The following is a 19,493-nucleotide window of genomic DNA, read 5'->3' as shown; positions in this document are numbered from 1 at the left end:
AAAGCATGTCACATTTAAAAAAAGAAATGGCCACAAAGGCACTTTTGTTTAAAAGCCTCCGGGGTACTCTGAAATGCCTCGTAGCAGGGGGCAAAGCCTGACTGAGCAGGAAGCTGATAGTTGAAGATAGTCTGCAACAGGCATGGAGTTTATACAGCCTTGAACATTGACTGTGAATTTGAATTGAATATGTTTTGCTGAGCAGCTTTGAGCTACTGGTTGTTGCATTTTTTGGAAGAGGAGCTTTGGTGACTAGCTGGGTAGTAATATCAGAAAGATAAGAAGAATGAACAGGCTGAAAAAAAAAACCCACCTACTTATACAGATTAGAGTGGTGTACTACTTCACAAAGTGTTGGAAATGTGTAGTCTTCTACAGCATGTGCTGCAATCCCACCAAAATACTGCTAGCAGCTCGCTCTCCACGAGCAGGTCACCAGCCACTACAGTCCCACAGAAGCCCATTAGCTTAAAAAGGGGGTCTTTTAAGACAGGAGTGAAAAAGACAACATAATTAGGTAGTCTGGTTCATTGGAAGCACCTAGGCCATTCTCAACCTGGACAAGTCAGTTCCTTTTTAGAACAAATACACATTCAACAGCATTTTGGGTGACTTCCGTTTCCAGTAATATTGTTGTAACATAGGAAAGAGAGGTATGTTTGTCTTAAGCATTTTCTTCTTTGAAACAGCAGAAGGAACAGAGAAATTACAAGAGGTAGTGAGTTTAGCAAACCTGCACATAAAACAATCTTTCATAAGAATAAAATACTGCATTTACAACTGTAAGTGTATACACCCGTATAATTTAAAAATACAAAGCTACTTTTACTGTGTTTCAGGGCTTGCTCTTTTTTAGTTCAGAGAATGAAATGATCAAGTGCTGGACTTAAAGTGGTTAATCTCATTGCATTGGCAAAACCAAACCATTCATGCAGCACTGGGCTTTTAACTCATCTTAAGTGAGAAAGTTAAAACTCAGCAGTTCGTGTAACCGAAGTGCAATTGTGTTCTTCACACTGTGTACATTTTGACTGGCTTGTAAAAAGAACGTAGAAGTTCATGACTCTCCCTGGCAGCTTCTTGAGATGACTGAAGAAAACATGATCCGCAACATATTTGTCCACAGCCTGACTCCGAATGAGAAGACAGTTTTTTATCAGACAGTGGAGAAAAGTCAAAGTCAGCTACCTGGAAAAGGAACATCAGAGAGATAATTTTTAATTCGGGTCCTCCTGGCTCATAGCTCATAGGCAGTCTTTCTAGAGGTACATTATTCATATTATGGCACGATGTAAAGTGTATTAGGTACTTTCCAAAGGGCCGTGAAAGCTACTTTTGATTTAGGAGCTCATGCTTATTACAAATACAATAACGTAGCAAGTGAAAGCTACACCAGAGGTGGAAGGGATCTGGGGAAATAAAGGTCACATACTAGAGTCAGGTAACAATTTAGTGCAGCTTTAGGTAACATACTGACCCTTTTTTACCATCCTATATCCTCTCTCACTACCCCACTGCTTTCTTTCATGTAACCACTGTGAGGTAGATCGTCTGGAAGGGATATTTCAATGCAAGCACCTGCTTGGTAATATTAACAAACCACCCATGATAGCCCTGGCAACTTGAATTAGGTATAGTTCTCCACAACAAGCCAGAAGCATGCCTGTTGCTTAAAGTGTTGTTTGCCTACACTGTTCAGATTTTTTCATGGAACGGATCAAACATACCAAGGAAATACTCCCCCCCGCCCTGTTTTTCTGGGGATTAAAGAAGGGAGATGGCTGAAAGGTATCTCATTGCTATCTCAGCTCAAAGTAAGAGCAACTGAATACCTCCACGAGATCTTTTTGTTGTGTGTTACTTCGAAAGGTCGTGTACAGCACCAGTCCTAGCATCACTGAAACCAGAGCGATGCAGAGCAGGACAAAGAAAGCCGGGTGGATCCCTAGGAAAGAGCACAAGGGCACATTCCTGGAGTGATACAATACACTGAGAAGGTGCAACAGTGAGAAGGAAATCATGTTTTAGGAGAAGTTTTTGTATTTTTAGAACAAAAGACATGTGTGTAACAAGGGATACATTTTTCAGCCCAGATCACTTCAGGTCTTTCTGAAATCTCAGAAGTGGGAATGCGGGGTTGTGAGGTTGTAAGGGTCTTTCCCTTTTTTCCCCTCTTTTCCCTTGAACAGCCTAAAAAACCCCACCTGATTACGTATGTTAGCCCTAACTCACCAGAGTGTTTGTACCTCTGCGGTACCCCAAGAGGATAGGAAGGAACCTCATCTTCACAACAGCTAGCAGTCTCCAGCAAAGAGGATTTGCACACTTAGCCCTGAGTGCACACCACTCACACTGCCTTTTGGAGTGAGCTGCCCTGTCTGTATACAAGTGCTGGCCCACAGTGAGACGGTATAACCGTTCTGTATCACAGCCAGGCTGTCCTCTGGTCAGGTCCTCTTCACTTGGCCACCTAACCACTTTCTCAGATGATTCAGGGACCCGAGAGGGGTATGTGTGAGCAAGCATGGGGGAGCCAGCAGGGATTGCTGGCTGAGGGACAGAAACCTGTAATGAAATGGAGGCCTAGAAAAATCTTCCCTTAAAAAAACCCTATAACTAAACAAAAAGAAGAATTGAGACTGCTTAATTAAGGGAATGTTACAGACATATATGTTTTCCTAGTTATCCTCTTTAACTACAAGAGCCAGACTATTTAAACTGAAAAATATGTAACTTCAGTAACTCAGCCTTCCCAGGAAACTCATTAGCTTCAAGACACTCTTGAGACCTAAGGGTTCAGCAGGATGCAAGAAGCTCAGAGCAATTAGAGTAGGCGCATTATAGGCTCTCCTTTCTCTTCCTCCTTCCTATGCTTTTAGGGATCTATACCAGTTTCCAGAAACCTCATCTGCAGGCTGGTTAATCCATAATTGTCCCTGCCATGTTTGAGACTGTCAGTCCCCTGACAGGTGGGAATCTCCGTGCTGCTCAGACTAGCTGCTCCTCACCTGTTGGCCACACTTTTATTTCATGGTACGTCTGCAGCATCGTCACACCGTTCTCCACTCTGACACTGAGGCAATACTGTCCAGCATCACTGAAGGTATGGCTGAGATTGTAGCAGGAGCCATTAATCACCACCAGATGGCATTTTTCACCTTCAAGTGGAATGCACTCGGACTTTATAAGCCAGCATAACGCTAGTGGTGGGCTGAAATGACAAGAGCAAAAATAAAAAAAAATAAAATAAAAAAAAAAAAAAAGGTGAAAACGTTGCAAAAATTTCAGCTAAGAGCTGATGAATCACTCGGTTAAAATAGCATAATAGTTTTGAAAATAATGAAGTTAATCTAAATACAAATAGAGAAGTAATTAACTGCACAATTGTTTGGTTTATAGCATTTGTCAAATGAAAAAGTTCTTTGTGATGCTTCTATAAAAGCATGCCTTTCAGCTGAGAGCTAAACACCTGCGTGGGTCATAGGCAGGCCATTGTGTGTAGGAAACCCCATAGTCCTTCTCCAATAAAGATAAAAGGAATCTTTTTTTCCTGCACTTCCAAGAGGGTATAGGTTGTTTTTTCTTTGTTCTTCTCACACAGAAGAAATCACTGTCTGTGCTACTGAAGCACACCCAAGACTTTTCTGATTAAAAAACCCCCACAACCAAATGGAAAGCATGGAAGTTGAGCTCTGTACAATGGACTAATAGCTAGAAAAGGTAAATAAATTGCAAGGATCACAATACTCCCTTACAATAACAAAAAGGTTTTCATTTGCTGTCAAGCAATCTAGGTGCAATCCACTTTATGGCCATGTGTCTTCTCACTATGTCTAGCTGATGCCTTTTATTTACATTTTCAGACTGTTGTTCCAACTAATTCTGCTTGGACTCACCTTAGGCACTACGGACTTTGATTCTGACAACAGAGAGCGCTTTTCTTTACCCCATCTTATTAGTATTTTGTTCCTTATCTCTCTAGGACATTCTCTGCTAAAGAAAGCATCGTGTTTATATGTTTAGCTCATTTTCCAGCTTTGTTTTTGATAACCCATCTCTCAAGCCTTTGTCATTGCTTCTCTATCACAAACTCCCATTGCATCAGTCCCAGCCCTGTGGCTAGGAGGTTAGGTCTGGCAAACATTGTCCATTCTAAAACCAAGCCTGCTTTTAGGGATCTCAGGTTTGCCTGTAATGGGTTTTGGCTGTTCATATTTACTGGTGCGCCATCTCCAGTTTCCACTCCTGCCAATGCGCCATTCAATTTCTGAATGCAAACTATGCTGCTTTGTCTATTGGGACTATTTATGCTTTTGGCAAACAACTGTGCTGGGTGCTGCTCACTCCATCCCACATCCCTACTCTTTTTTTTTTTTTTTTTTTTTTTTTTTAAATCCAGCGTTCGCCTAAACAGCTCCCAGTAGCAGAACGTGAAAGCGTCACTCTTCTGGAGAATAAATGACTTCTGTGGTCATGGAGTTTTTATGGTGAAGGAGCTTTTCTGAGTGTTTCAATAGTATTTAAAATGCTTCTGCCATACAAAAAAACTCTGATGTGTTCTAAATACTGTAGCTTGTGCTAGGATCGAGGTGCTTGTGACTCTCCTATATTCCTATAATCCTCACTGCATGGAGCCTCTCTGTTTTATTCATCTTACGGCAATCTTAACTTTGCCAAAATTATTCCCCAAACCCATTAGTCCCATATGCCAGCCAAGGATCACTGCTATGCAACAGGACTCTGAATACAGTTTAATTTAATGGTGGTGAAATTGGTCAAGGAGAAAAATTCAAAAGGAAGTTTTAAAATGTAATTTTTCCCACTATCTTTCTCTGGCTAGTTCCCTTTTAACATTCTCTTCACAAAGATATAAAAATAACATTTGCTTTATATAGGAGGATTCTACTTTTCTGTAAAGATGCAGGCTCTTTCAGGCTCTTAGAGTTCATGGTATTTCAAGTCAGGAAAATGCAATAGTCAACAGCATTTTGTTCAAAGGAAATTTCTTTTTTGTTTTAACAAACAGTTCTGTGGGCCGCAACTGACTATTTTAAGGAAACAGGGGAAAAACACTTAAATAGACAATGCATTTTGGGGAAAAAAAGTTGTGTTTGCTACTTACGTGCCATTGATATGAAGAGATAAACTCAAGTTTTCCATTACGTGAGTCTCTCTGGAGCCCACTACATGAATGCTTTTAACAGCATCTGAGAGGAAGAAAAAAAAAGCATATCATACCCCACGTGTAAACTTGCAATTCACTGCTTTTCCAGTGAAGGTTTGTTTTCATAGACTTCACAGATTTTTAGCTCCATCAGTCACACAAATAATAACACTTGCCTCATACCCAAAAAGGAAACCTACCGATAGAGTTGTAAATTTTCTGAATGTTTTGTGATTTCTTTTTAATATGTAATCAACTACTTTATTAATCCTTCACACTTTTACTTCTGTGTTTGTTTACTCCTGAAGCTGATCAAATCAATGAGACTTTCCTAATGCTTATTTTAACTAATTTATTTTTTAGGGATAGCTGACGTAACTCAGACAAATCCTCCATAAGTTATGGTAAACATTTTACTGTAGGTTTTAAGTGTATGTGAGACTTTGACAAAAGACAGAAAAACTTTTGATAAATGAAAAAGAAACAGAAGATTTTATATAGTTCCCCCTATTTTTTCTGCAGTAGAACAGCACAATGGAAACTCTTCCTTGAATTATGTTGACCAGTTCTTGCATGTGAAACAATGCTGAAGTTGTATTGTCACATTAAAGCTAGATTGTATCTGTACATCTATATAGCAAGTTCTGTTTTGAGTATGCAAAATGTTTTATAATTACCTAACAGCTCCAGAGCAGTGGTAAAATCACCAGTTTTCTGCACCATTTCTCTTTCATGTATGACGCTTCCAATTTGCTCCCATTCAGCTATGACTTTCAGATGCACTGTGCGATTCCCCATGGTAGAGCAATTATAGTAGACAAAGGGTTCCTTGGTAATCTGATAAACTCTGTGTGTAACATGAAAAGATTTAGAATCAAAATTGCCTTTTACCAAGTCCTTGCATATTTCTGATTTAAGAAGGAGCAAGCTCGAATATTTTCTTTATAGACAATGCTACAGTTGGCCGTGATTCTACTTTATGTCCATATCAATGAGGATTAATGTCTGTGGCATTACCAATAAACTACAATCAGTATAAGACCCAGAGTATATTTATGCATTTTTAGTCAAAGAAACTAAAGATAATGCTAAAAGAACTCACAAAATGGAACAGGAATAGTCAGTAAATTATGAAAACTACCTTTATAGCAGATGGACTATAAGTTAACTGAAGCACTAAGGTCCAGAGAAGGAGAAGAAAGAAAGAAAGAGAAAGAAAGAAAGAAAAAATATAGTATTCAAAGACTAAAACTTAAATTTCTATTGCATATGCTTATTTGTATTGGACATATATTTGTCCTCAGAGAAGGAAAATAACTGAATGTCTTTTTTCCTCCCTACTGCAGAGTGGCTTAAGGGCTAGATACTACCCATGGTTTTATTTTTGGTGGTTATGAGCTATGTTCCCCCCCTGCTTTTTGCTATTAGGTAAGCATTAGGTGTGTGTTAATATGCACCTCCATATTATTTGAGAGACGTATCCACTTTCAAAAGCTCCTCACCCAAGCTGTGGTATATTTATGGGTAGCTGGTCATAGTAATAGCTACTTATTGCCCAGCCACAAGTATACTGCTTCCATTCTCCGTAAGCGCACAAATTATTCACATATTCAACAATAACAAACTGCTAATGGAGATTGGCAGGGGTAATGATGTTTTAAAAGAACAATTTACAATAAGTTACTTTTTCCAGTTCATTCAGTTCAGCTCATTGCACACATAGTAATACACCTAAGCATATATTTGAACAAGAAACTTAGGTCTTTAAAACATCACCTTTTTGTGAGTATGCAGTGATTTCTGTGCCAAAGTTTTTGTAATTCACCTGGTTTATATGCTAAGACTGTACCAATTGACAAAGGTGTATGCTTTGTCCTATGATTTAATCAGGATTTTTCTCTAGATAAGCATCTGAATCAGAGCCATCTTGAATACTCATTGAAGCAAATGAAGTAACCACACCTACCCATCTCCAAAATCCCAGTTGTAGACAAATGATGCTGACTTGAAGTAATGACTTGGGTCATGAAGGCAGAAAGAAATCCGGGTCACGGCACCCATGGAGGAACTAGAACCATGAGTGATAACTCTATTGTCTTCTATCTGGGCAATGGTAAGATTCCCTGTGATAAATTCTGCAGAATAATAAGGTGGAAAAAGAATGACAGCATATATCACTTTCATAGCATGCTCTGTGTGAGTATGGAAACATTATTTAAAATGTACTGCATAAGTCTTTCTGTGTCCTAGTCCAAGCGGTTAAGTGTATTTTATATCTATTACTCAGTGTTGTTACATGTGTTAGTGAGGCAGAGAGATTAAACTACTTATTTAGTGCTATACAATGGGTCATGGTAAAGCTTCTAATAGAACTAAGAGAAATAATCCTGGACTGATTGAAGTCAGTATCAATTTTTACTATTGATTTAAAGAGAACTGGGATTAACATCAAGTATCTAGATCAAAGGATTGAGAATCAAACCAGTATAGACGCCCTTAATGTTTGGGGTGGTGGGTTTTGTTTGTTTGTTTTATGGGTTTTTTTATGTTTCTGGTTTTTATTTTTTAGTTTTAGCTACTTCCACAGAAATTAAAATTTGACTACTGTGAATAACAGATATGCTATATATTGTGAATACATAAAGGGTGAAATTTTGATTTTGATGTCTGCGAGAGATCCTATGCTTGAGTTTGTTTACAAGGACTAGCAAAGACTGATATAAAAAAACCTCTCTAACCTATGAATGAAGAGGTATTATGATGATACACTTATCAGTGCATTATAAAATTAATGGCGTATTAATTACCGGTAACAGACTCTTACCCTGTTACTGCTTCAGAATGGGGCTGGTAATGTAGAACTAACTGGAGTTGTAGTTTATATGAGTTATTGGCAACTACCTTTAGGTCCCTCTGAAGCCCTGGTGGGTGCTCTTGCTTGGGGAAGGCACAAAGGTACAGTGGGATCTTACCTTTTACAGCTATAGAAAGCTTCTATCCCTTTTGCTTATGGCATGAGAACATAAGACAGTGCAAAATGAAAAAGGAATAAATATATATTCAGCAAGGCAGCAGAGAAAAGATCTCACGTATACTTTTATAAAGACTTATCCAATAAGCTTGGTGTTTCTCAAAGAAAAATCTCAATAGCTGTTCCTCAAAATGTCAGCTATGCCCTATGGTTAGCTCTTTTGTCCTCATGCATGTCCTTAACTTCGGCCGGGAGCTGGGTCTATTTTGGAGTGTATAAGTAGAGCACTGGGACATGGGGTTGGAAGGACGTGATTACTAGTCTCTGAAATAAGGGATTGTGGGAAGCTGTCAAGTGGTATTTCATGTCAATCCCTGTATCAGAGGTTAGGTTCACATCATTGGTCAATTTGTCAAAAAATGCATATTTATAGATATGAATATTCCCAGTAAGCTGAAATTGCACTTAGCAATATTTGGAAATGCAGCCACGACTTCGCATTTAATTTCAGTTAACTCAGTCAGAACTTTAAAAGAAAATGTAATGGCTCTGTTGCGCTGATGGCCTAAGTTTTTGCTGTGTCATGCAACAGGGAAAATCAGTAGATTATCACTGCTGCTGGTCATCCTAACTTTAGGACTAGAAATGCTGGGAAGCAGTACAGGAAGCAATATTTTAGGAGTCTGGACATCACTGAACAATGCTGACGTGTGAACTGCAGCTACTGAAGCATCTGGTTTCTAGTTCAGTTTCTCTAAGTGATAGAGGCAGGATCACACTTGCTTCCTGGATGTAGGTAGATTACGGCATGGCCCAGTTAGTACAATGCCACCCAAACCCACCTTCAATCAAAGGGCTACACCAATCAAACTTTGTTGGCAGAAGCCGTATTTACGCCCGGCTTTCATTTTTCTGATGCTAGCAGAGGCAGCAAGCATCCTGATGTATACTGAATTCCTGAAGGCGTGGAAGTTGTAAAGCCATTTTACCTGTAATCTGAAGCACGGTGACGTTTCTAGCAACTGGCCGACATAACCAACAGTTTCTATGGGTCACCCAGACAGATACAGGAAAAGTCCCAGGGAATTCACCGGTCACATTAATTACGGAGTTAAACCGCTGCTCGGATTTCTCTATCAGAATCAGAGGAGCATAAATCCAGTTAAAGTGATACAAGTTTGATGCGACACTGTCATTCTTCATACTTAGACTGGCATGAATAGTAGCTTGAGCTCCCGTTGTGATGGGACCATTGTTGGTTATTTCCAGACCATACTCTTCTGTGGAAATGAGAAGAAAAAAAAACCAACCCAAACCATGTTGTATTACATTTTTGTTTATTTATTTACATATTTTAACTAGTCACCTGTAGTTATGTGACCCACAATGACACTCATCCCAGCAAACACTTTACCACCTTATTTTTAACCATTTAAAAACCTCGAATAGAAACTGTTGCATGTATATATAAGTTCAAACAAGTAGCATTAAACATGTTAGATTGGGTCCTAGAAATGTTAATAGTAGAAGGGAGCTTCAGACTAGAACACCACAAAAAATTTGATGAGGTTTTATAGGCAGAGCTGGGCGCTGGCTGTAGGTTCAGTATCACTAATGATCTAACATGGTCACTAAACTTCCAGCTACTGGAAGAAAGTCAAGCTCAGCTCAAATCTCTCTCCTAAAAAAATTGAACTTTCAAACTCAGGTAGGATTTCATCCAATAGATTCCTTGTCAGCTCTGTCCACCCCAAAGTCTCCCCCACCTTCCTCTAACTGAACAAAAGCCCATCAGTACCAGCTTCTTCTTCTCTATGGTCCACCACTGACTTCCTTTTGTAGGAAAGGACCAAAAATCCCAATGTAAATGAAACTTGTACCATAACCTAGTGACAGACCAGCTGCCATCCAGAAGAACCTGGACAAGCTTGAGAAGTGGGCCCATGTGAACCTCATAAGGTTCAACAAGGCCAAGTGCAAGGTCCTGCACCTGGGTCGGGGCAACCTCTGGTATCAATACTGGCTGAGGGATGAAGGGATTGAGAGCAGCCCTGCGGAGAAAGACTTGGGGGTACTGGTGGATGAAAAGCTGGACATGAGCCGACAATGTGTGCTTGCAGCCCAGGAAGCCAAATGTAATCTGGGCTGCATCAAAAGAAGTGTGGCCAGCAGGCAGAGGGAGGTGATTTTTTTATGATGAGGACGGTGAAACACTGGAACGGGTTGCCCAGAGAAATGGTAGATGCCCCATCCCTGGAAACATTCAAGGTCAGGTTGGATGGGGCTCTGAGCAACTTGATTGAGTTAAAGATGCCCCTGCCTATTGCAGGGGGGGGGTGGACGAGATGACCTTTAAAGGTCCCTTCCAACCCAAACCATTCTGTGATTCTATGAAACGGCAAGGCATGAGAAATGCAGGACCTGTGATACTGAACCATCCCTACTTCTGTGGAACACTCACCATTACCTTCTCTGCCACGTTTACACAAGCTGCTTACTTCAGCTCTTAAAACTACCGCAATGGGCAGAGCATGAGTGAGGTTGGGTTTTATGGAAAGGATACATTCAAGTTTTCCAAAAAATAGCAGTGTAACAAGATTAAATGACCTGCATGTCTTAAAAACGAACAATCAAAACAACCCCCAAACAAAAGGAAAGGCAACAGCCACTGAAAGTTGTGAACTGGGGTAGAGCTGGGAACAGGATCTGGTTGTTTGCCTCCAACATGGAGCATGTTTCCTCCCTGCATCAGTGCTCTGCCTGGCTATCCTCTCAACAGCGAGCAAGGGGGCCATGCTAGGCAGAGCAGCAGAGCTGTGGGGGTTCTCATGCTGATGACTTTGCTTCTCCTCTATTTCAGCAGCCACCAGATTGCTAACAGGGACCTGAATCTTTGAGCTTCAGAAGTTGCATTTCTCACTCATCCATGACCTGTAATGTGGAGGCAGCACTGGGGTCAGCTAAGCGCTGTGCTGCCTTTCCTGCACCCATCAGCTTGGGACAGGGTGGAAGGAGAACCCAAAGCATCTACTTAGTGCCTGCATTTTATTTCACAGATTGCGGGTGCTGAGCAATTCTGGATGCAAAAGGATTGTGAGAAATAACTGTAAGATTACTGCCTGAGCAAGAACTCCACTCTTCCCATTTCACAACACAAGGAATGGCCCCAAGTTCAGATTTTTCAGTTGATAGAGAAATGCTTATGATGTGATGAAATCTGGCACCGAGAGGTTTCAGGTCTCTAGAAGATTCAGGCTACCCTCTGCTTTGTTTCAGCAGAACTTAGGAAAAATATAGCCAGCTACCTCATGCTTATCTAGCACTTCTCCTTAGAGGTTATCACGGTGCTTTACAAACCAGGGCTATACTGAAGCCCAATAGCTGCAGCAGTTGGAGATTAAGCGGCTAACCCAAGGTCACCCAGTGAGTCACCGGCGGAGCAAGATATTTCATCCAATTCAAGTATTTCTTCTACCTTTCCGACCTCTGCAGAATGCAGCACAGCGAGGCTGCCAGAGCAAGAGACAGAGGCTGCCCGGGTGCCTTGTGACCCACGGCGCTGGGTCAGCGGAGGAAGCAGAAGTGCAGCTTTTGGGTTAGGAAGTGCAAAGCAGAACCCCGGCTCCCCGGGATGCCCCAGCTTCACTGCGCGCACCAAGGTCGGAGCGCCTGAGAATAAAGTCTGGGGAGGGGAGAGGGTGCCCGGAGCTGCCTCCATCCCCTGTCACGGCTATAGCAACCCCGGGAAGAAAACCACTACCACCCCCCCACAAGTAAAGCAGCTCACACCTGAGGTCTGCCCCCCGCCCCGCCGCCGCGGCTGCCCTCACCGCCCTCGCCCGCATCCCGGGAGCCGCTCCCCGGCGGCGATGACAGCGCAGACCGGCGGCCCCTTACCTGCCGCCGGGGAGGCGCGGCCGAGCAGCAGCACCAGGCAGGTCAGCAGCAGCACGCTCGGGGCGGCGGGGGCCATGGGCAGGCACCGCCGGGACGGGACGGGGACCGAAACCGGGGCCGGGAGTCGCCGCGCTGAGGCCGGGCGCTGCCCCCGAGGCCGCCCGCGGTACTGCGGCACCTCTGTCCGCGCCCCCGGGACGCTCCCCCGCGGCAGCGCCCAACCAGCCTTTCCCGGGGGAAGTTCCTGCGGGGTTGTGTTGCTAACGTAACGGGCTGCTGCGAAACCGCCGGAGATTTAAAAAAAAAAAAAAAAAAAAAAAAAAGCACAAATGCTGCCCATCTGCGGAGAGACTGGGCACAGCTCTGAATTGGGTGAGCGTTTGGGAAGGAGTCTGTATTTTGGTTTGGTGGCTGACACGGCGAACATGAAGTGTTTTTCAGGCTCTGGTGGTGTGAGGACGCCCCAGCCACGGGCAGTTTGGCTGCGGTCGCCTCGTCGTGAGGAGTCTCTAACGCGAAGCGTGCAATGGGAGCTTCTGGAGAGAGCCAGAAGAGCGGCGGCTCTCACAAACGCAGTGCAGGGTTTTTTTTTTTTTTTTGTCGTTGTTTGTTTGTTTTGGTACTTATTCGAAGCCCTTTCTTACTCCTGGCTGCAATTATTTTGTTGTTCTTGTACGGATCAGCCCCCTTCTACCGCCTTAGCTCCCGGTTCCCCGGTGCGGCGCAGCCGCTTCTGCCGCCGCTCCCCCGGGCGCCGCTGCAGCGGCGGGGCGGGTCCCCGGCGGGAGGGGCCCGGGCCTGCGGGGGGGGACCGACAGCGGCCGCGTCTGCTCGGGGTAACTCCTCGCCCGCTGTTACCGGCGTCGCGCCCGGCGGCCGCTGCGTTAGCGGAGACCCCGGGGCTGAGGGGAGAGGGACGGGGCCGGCCGGCCTCGCCTCAGGCAGCGCGGCCCGGCGGCGGCGGGAGCTGGCAGACGCCCTTCCCAGCTGGGGCGAAACCGCCCCGGCGGGGCAGGACCGGGCAGGACGGGGCAGGGCAGGGGGTGGCCGAGGGTTGCGGGTCCCCCCGCGCCGGGGCGCGGTGAGGGGACCGGGCGGCGCCGTGGGCCTCAGCGCCCGCCTCCGCCCGGGGAGATGCGCGGGAGGCGGGGAGCGTGAGGAGGCGGCCGGAACTGGGCTCGGGCGCTTCCGTTGCGCCCATGCGCTGCCGCCGGCCTCCGGGAGCAACAAAGGAGGGAGCTGGGGGGCTAAGGCCGGCCGAGCCCGGGCAGCCGCGGTGTGAGGAGCGGCGGCGGCGGCGGCAGCGCCTCGGTGGGGCCCGGGCCTGGGCGCGGGGGCGGGGTGAAGCGAAGCGGCGGGAGGCGAGGCCCAGCGCGGCGCGGTCTGCGGGGCGGAACCGGCGCGCCGCGGGGAGGAGGAAGGGGCCGGAGCCCCGCCAGCACGGCGCTCGGAGGCCTTGGGCCGAGGCCGGGGACCGGGAGGGCTGAGGGACGGGGGCAGGCGTTGTCGCGGCCGCTCACGGGTGCCCGTGTTCGCAGGGCGGGCGCCTCGGCTGGGATGGGGTCGGCGTGATGGCGCCCTGGCAGCGGGGAGCGACCCGGTGGCGACCGGCCCTGCGGCGGGGAAGGTAAGGGGACGCGGGGCCCTGGGGGCAGCGCCCCGGGCCTGGGGCAGCCGCGGGGGGGGGGGGGGGGGGCCGGGGGGGGCGTCTGCGGGGCACCCCAGCTGTTGGGGGCGGCGGGCGCCGTGAAGGGCGGCTCGGCTGAAGCGGGCTGTGTAGGAGAGCTGACAGAAAAGCGCCGAGGTGAGGCGAGAGGTCGCCGGTCTTTGAAGCTGTATTTGATTTCAGGTTTCTTTATAAGCGAGAAAGGCAGCTCGTGGCGGCAGGAAAACTTCTGGCATCTCTGGGAGTGAGTCCCGCCGGGCTGCGTCCAAGGGTGGCTGTAAGTTTGGGATCCGGCCGGGTCGGAAGACAAGACGGCAGGTGTGCGGTGCCGGGAGCATTCCTGAGCCTGCTGCTGCTTCAGGGAGAGACGAAACCAAGCAAAACGCGTGAGTGTCTACGCTGTGAAGAGCCCAGGAACCACTTGTATCTGGAGGTGTGTTCCTGTGATAATGAGTGCTGTACATGCTAGGCATTGTATTTGTAATCCTAACTAAATGTGACAGTTGTGGTTTTTGGGAAAGATGTGTCCTCTTCAGTACAGCAAAAGAATGGATGTAGGTGGTGCGACAGCTGTTCTTAACTACCCATATAAGCTAAAAAATAATTTTTTATTTTTTTGTAGGTGTGTTGGTCTTGATTTTGTGTACTGAAAGCTGATCCTTCCTCCTCCAAGATGGCATTTGTTTCAGCACAAGGGCCTACGGTGGTGGACCAAACCACTTTGATGAAAAAATACCTTCAGTTTGTGGCTGCTCTTACAGATGTCAATACACGTAAGATACTTTTTTTTTCTGCTGAAAGTTACAGTTCTTCAATAGTGTTTTACAAATACTGCAGTATTGTTTAGACTGTTGATAAATGTGTGTTGAATTCACTTTGAGTTTTGATTTTTGAAGAAGCAAAGTGATGAGTAATACTTGCATGAGCCGAAGTGAGCGAGCTGTGTGCGTGTGCGGTTGTGTGACGGTTGTTTGTGAGAATTGTGTGCCTTATAATTGGGCGGTGATAGCTAAACTGATAAGATCTGATTGCTTCTTTGATCAACGAGCCTGGTATTTTCCTTCATGATGTAGTTTTACATTCAACTTTTTTGCTTGAATTTCCATTTTCAGCTGACGAAACCAAATTGAAAATGATGCAAGAAGTCAGTGAGAATTTTGAGGTAAATAAATAATAAAAAAACCAAACCCAAACAACAAAAGCCCACAACAAAACCCCTTCTGAAATGGCTGTCTTCCTTGTGCTTAATGTATGTTGATTTGATTTCAGATGTTATGTGGTTAAAATATTAATATTAGTATCTTGTGACTTACTATTTGTATTGTTTTAAGTCATTGATTTTAGGTTTGTATTTAGGAATTAGCCAGGTTACCGAAGAATTACAACATTTGGACTTAGAGAGCTCTTTCATTCTTTAATCTTTATTCAGTAAGCATTTAAATAAATGTGAAGTAATAGATTTTTCTTCCGTGTTGTTGAATGATATGAAATCTTTGTATTTAAAACTTCCTTTTATTTAGTTCAAATATGTTTGTGCCCTCATGAAGCAGAGGCCCCTCTGATTCCTCTGAGTAGTTCCGTAGTATAGAAGTGAGGGAGGAGTTGTCAGATGCCGAATCCGACATCAGGAGTGGAGATGGCTCCAGTGACATCTTTAGCATAGTGATAGACCATCAACCTTAGATGAGCAGCAGAAAAAAGTGAGACACAAGTTTAACCAACCCTGTGTTAGCAGAAATTATACTTTTGTTGAATACTTAGTTATTATGTGTCTGTTCTGAAATTATAGAGAACTTGTTATTTTGCAGAATAAGTTCAAGATCTTAGAATCACTAATTGTCTCTGTATCTAGTTTTTTTAGTCGTGTTGCAATTTAAAAAAAAGTGCTGTCACTATAACATATTCTGTCCTTACCTGCTTTATTTGGAGTGCTCTTGCTTGGTCTGTGGTATGGAAACATAAATATATGTTCTAGTCCTCTTTAATGTCTTTGGCTATTTTTAAGTAAGCTTTATGCAAAGTTACATCCAACAGGTCCTGGATGTTGAAAGCTGTGCCAATTTTAGTTGTTTCTGAGTTATCGGTGGAAATTTCCTGTCCAGTGAATTTTTTTGTTTAGTTCAGGTTAACATAGTGGAATAATAAATTTAGAGCTGGTGTAACTGTATTATAAAAAAAAAAAAGTTAAAAGGCTTAATTTGTGCTTGGTGTGTATAAGCAAATAAGTAGATGTCTGTAACAGTTCTGCATCTGTATGCACATGGGGTGAGCAGAGCTCCATATTACCATAAGTGACTATCAAAAAGTATCCTTGTGGCATTTTGTATCTGTTTAAGCTGATCTGCCATCTCTGAAACGATTTATTATCTGACTAAAAGAGTAGTTTTAACAGGTTAGTTTAGTGATCTGTTTAGAATTTGAAGCTTGGTTGATTCTCTTTGCTCTTGTCTTCAGTAGGGAAGAACTCGTTCAATATTTGTTCTAACAATGTTCTCTTGGACCTCACTTGGTTCTGTAGTGTGATCCTACATAAAGCGATGATGAATTGACTTATGCTAAAGTACAGTTCTATTTGTTGGAAAATACTTGAGGGAGCAAGAGGAACCACTAATACGGTTTTATTTTCCTTTTTTTCCTTTGGAGGTTGCGGACGGTATTGTTGCATGTTGTTACGCTAGATGGTTTCTTTTCGTCTTCTGTTTCTATAGTCTCCTTATTAAATCTACTCTATCGCCTACTTCAGCTTCCAATAGCTATAAAGTTCAGCAAGTTTTTTTTTTTACTTCAAGTGAAAAAATATTTTTTTTTTCCAAAAATTAGCTGTTTGTTGTAAGTTACAGCATTCATATTCTGTTGGCTGCATTATTGATCTGGATGTCTCTCTAGTTAGGGGTAAAACTGAACATGCATTGATGATTCTGGAGGATGACTTGAAGTTAAAAACTGAGGTGCTTCACCGTAATGTTATCCATTTGACAGTGCCAGTTGTTGGACTAGTTTTTAGGGTGTTGTTCTGGGCTAGCAGAGGATATTGCTCTTCTAAACCAGTTTCTGGATGGGAACATATGATAGTTTTGAATCTTGTTTTCTCAGAAATTATTTGTTTGTGGGGGAATTTTTTCCTTCTCTATTTCTTCATAGAGATTCTGGATTCCAAATGGGAAGAGAGGAGTGTATTCGTTGTCTTTCTAATCTCTGTTTTGGAGGAGAAAAAGCTTCCAGATTCAACCTCTGTTGCTGCTTCTGATGTTTTGTGCCAGCAGCATAAATCTGAACTTGGTTAGAGTAGTGGGGGTTTTAGTTTCTTGTATGGTTCAGAACAGCAATTCATAGATAGCAGGAGTGCCGCAAATTTGCTGCTCTTTGCTGTTCAGCAAAGGTATTGGGAAGGTGCTTTCAGGAATTTAAGCTGGGTTTGTGAAGGTATACTTTTCCTTGAATGGATTTGTGAGCCAGTTTCCAAGAATGCAGCAATACCTGTTTAATTTCTTGTTGGAAACTTTCCTTCCTTTCTTCCTCCAAAGTAGGACTATTCTCCTGACATAAGGTCGGGGAGGTTAGGAGTCTTTCAAAATTGGAAAGGGGGAGGTGGAGAAGGAGAAGATACAGACTTTTTTTGGAAGACCTTTGAGGTGAAGAGAACACGTGGGCTAATCTGCTCTTGATAATATCCTGTCTTGCATTGTTGTGGTTTAATCCCAGCCGACAGCTAAGCATCACACAGCCGCTCACTCACTCGCTCCCCCCCGGTGGGATGGGAGAGAGAATCAGAAGGGTAAAAGTCAGAAAAGTCGTGGGTTGGAATAAAGATAGTTTAACAGGTAGAGCAGAAGCCACACGCTCAAGCAAAGCAACACAAGGAGTTCATTTACCACTTCCCATTGGCAAGCAGGTGTTCGGCCATCTCCAGGAAAGCAGGGCTTCATCACTCTTAATGGTTACTTGGGAAGACAAACGCCACCTCTCCGAATGTCCCCCCTTTCCTTCTTCTTCCCCCAGCTTTATAGGCTGAGCGGGATGTCACATGGTCTGGAATATCCCTTGGGTCAGGTGGGGTTAGCTGTCCTAGCTGTGTCCCCTCCCAACTTCTTGTGCACCCCCAGCCAACTCACTGGTGGGACAGCATGAGAAACAGAGAAGGCCTTGAAGCTGTGTAAGTGCTACTCAGTAATAGTTAAAAATCAATGTGTTAGCAACGCTGTTTTGGTCACAAATCCAAAGCATAGCACCATATGAGCTATGAAGAAAATTAACTCTATCCTAGCTAAAACCAGCACAACAGTGGAAAATAATGCTCAGTTTGGGTGATGTATGCATGTACACATATTTGCAGAAAAAACTAAAATCTCAATTTAACAGTGGCTGAAAAGTCTTGGAAATCCTAGAGCAATGAAATGTGAGTGTGCTTGTCAATCTTTCTCGTTCAAGAATGTGTGCAGCATTTTGCTGTTGTTTTTTTTTTCCTCATTTAAAATAGCTGTATGTCACGCCAACTTTATTTTCTATGTGAGGTGACAGTGTTAAAATAGGAAAAAAAAATCATATTACAGTCCATTGGGATTGGAGGAAAGAGATTAATTTGTATTCACTTTTGTTTGTTTCACTAATAGTGCTCTGTAGTGCGTCAGCAGATGCATAATCACTGAATCTATTAAAAAGTCACTGAAAATGTTTAATAGTGGCTTTGCATGTAACTTAATATCATCTGTGTAATGTCTATTATATCTGTCTCCCCATTTTTTTTGTTTGTTTTGTTTTGCTTTTTGTTCTTAATTAGAATGTGACATCATCCCCTCAATATTCTACATTCCTGGAACACATCATCCCTAGGTTTCTCACCTTTCTACAGGATGGAGAAGTTCAGTTTCTGCAGGAAAAGCCAGCACAGGTAAACTGTGTGGAGCATCTCTTACCTTTTTGCAATGTGTGCAGCAGACTATTCATTCAGTGAAGTACTTGATTAACCTAATGAACTGATTAATGTGTAGACTTTGTTGTTCAAAATAGGTCTGCCGTTTGGAGTAATATTGAAAAAGTCCAGTTTCTAAATAAGTTACTTACAAATTTTGCAAATCTGGGCTTCTATGAAAAATGAAGAAAAACTAGGTGCAGTATAATTGGCTTTCTCGCTGAAATACAACACATTGTTACAACTTACTGACTTTACCTTGGAATGAAAGGCAAAAGTCATTAAATACTTAAAATTGAGTTCTTTAAAAAAAGTCTGATAACTTGCATTTTTCAACTGTAAATTTGTTAAATTTGCCTTATTCGCATATGTGGGTAGTAGGAAGCATTATGTGTTTGTATATAAGTGTATGTCTTCACAAAGTAAAATGGCTTTTTTTCTTTCTAAGCATGCAGAAGTATTAAACTGAAAAGATGTTGCAACCAGTTGTTTTTTGTGGACTTTTGGAAAGTTCTATTGTGGTGTGGTTTTTTTGTTTTTTTTTTTTTTTTACAGCAACTCCGAAAGCTAGTGCTTGAAATAATTCACAGAATACCAACAAATGAACATCTTCGTCTTCATACCAAAAATATCCTGTCTGTGATGTTTAGATTTCTAGAGGTATTTTTTATTTTTTTCTCTTAAAACTGTTGCAAATTTTCAGAAATATTTTCCTCTTCTTTCTTCATCTCAAAGAATTGCTGGGGGTAGAATTTTAAATAGCTGTGCTTCTGGAGCAAGAGTGGAAGGGCATTCTATTTAGGCTTCACCAGTGTGATATCTTACTATCTACAGGTTTTCTGCATGTTCTTTTCTGCCCTTTAGAAACCTGGATTTTACAAATGCA

The 19,493-nt window shown here is 43.3% G+C and overlaps 2 protein-coding genes across 10 annotated transcripts in view; one reads left to right on the top strand and one right to left on the bottom strand.

Moving 5' to 3' along the window:
• Positions 1-513: 513 nt before the first annotated feature.
• On the bottom strand, positions 514-12,630 carry TMEM130 (transmembrane protein 130). Its single transcript, XM_030001612.2, has 8 exons — positions 12,033-12,630; positions 9,125-9,415; positions 7,131-7,299; positions 5,842-6,011; positions 5,123-5,207; positions 3,009-3,211; positions 1,833-1,945; positions 514-1,188 (listed from the first exon to the last, which is right to left on the bottom strand). Exons 1-8 carry the CDS (start codon positions 12,106-12,108, stop codon positions 1,012-1,014), a joined length of 1,284 nt encoding a protein of 427 aa, XP_029857472.1. The 5' UTR covers positions 12,109-12,630; the 3' UTR covers positions 514-1,011.
• A 213-nt stretch (positions 12,631-12,843) lies between these two features.
• Positions 12,844-19,493, top strand: part of LOC115335631 (transformation/transcription domain associated protein) — a 103,347-nt gene continuing 96,697 nt past the window's right edge. For 4 of the 9 annotated variants that reach the window (XM_041120133.1, XM_030001606.2, XM_041120134.1 and 1 more), the window contains exons 1-7: positions 13,207-13,343; positions 13,571-13,659; positions 13,882-14,084; positions 14,321-14,471; positions 14,811-14,860; positions 18,476-18,586; positions 19,163-19,267. In XM_041120133.1, coding sequence (XP_040976067.1) covers positions 14,372-14,471; positions 14,811-14,860; positions 18,476-18,586; positions 19,163-19,267 — 366 coding nt within the window. In that variant the 5' untranslated portion in view covers positions 13,207-13,343; positions 13,571-13,659; positions 13,882-14,084; positions 14,321-14,371. Of the gene's footprint in view, positions 12,869-13,205; positions 13,344-13,480; positions 13,660-13,881; positions 14,085-14,320; positions 14,472-14,810; positions 14,861-18,475; positions 18,587-19,162; positions 19,268-19,493 lie in introns of those variants that run through there. The other 5 variants (XM_041120130.1, XM_030001604.2, XM_030001611.2 and 2 more) reach the window with 5 other exon arrangements.

This window comes from Aquila chrysaetos, chromosome 25 (assembly GCF_900496995.4).
Source record: "Aquila chrysaetos chrysaetos chromosome 25, bAquChr1.4, whole genome shotgun sequence".
NCBI classification, from domain to species: Eukaryota; Metazoa; Chordata; class Aves; order Accipitriformes; family Accipitridae; genus Aquila; species Aquila chrysaetos.
The sequence above is the reverse complement of the archived record's forward strand: the minus strand, read 5'-3'. Positions and strand labels throughout refer to the sequence as shown.

Bases quoted from the DNA above. Each gene is read 5' to 3' on its own strand.
- TMEM130 (XM_030001612.2), bottom strand. From the start codon at position 12,108: ATGGCCCCCGCCGCCCCGAGCGTGCTGCTGCTGACCTGCCTGGTGCTG. The intron at 9,416-12,032 runs GTAAGGGGCCGC...TCATTTCCACAG, and splicing joins CCGCGCCTCCCCGGCGGCAG to AAGAGTATGGTCTGGAAATA. The intron at 3,212-5,122 runs GTAAGTAGCAAA...TTGTCATTTCAG, and splicing joins TCTCTTCATATCAATGGCAC to CCCACCACTAGCGTTATGCT.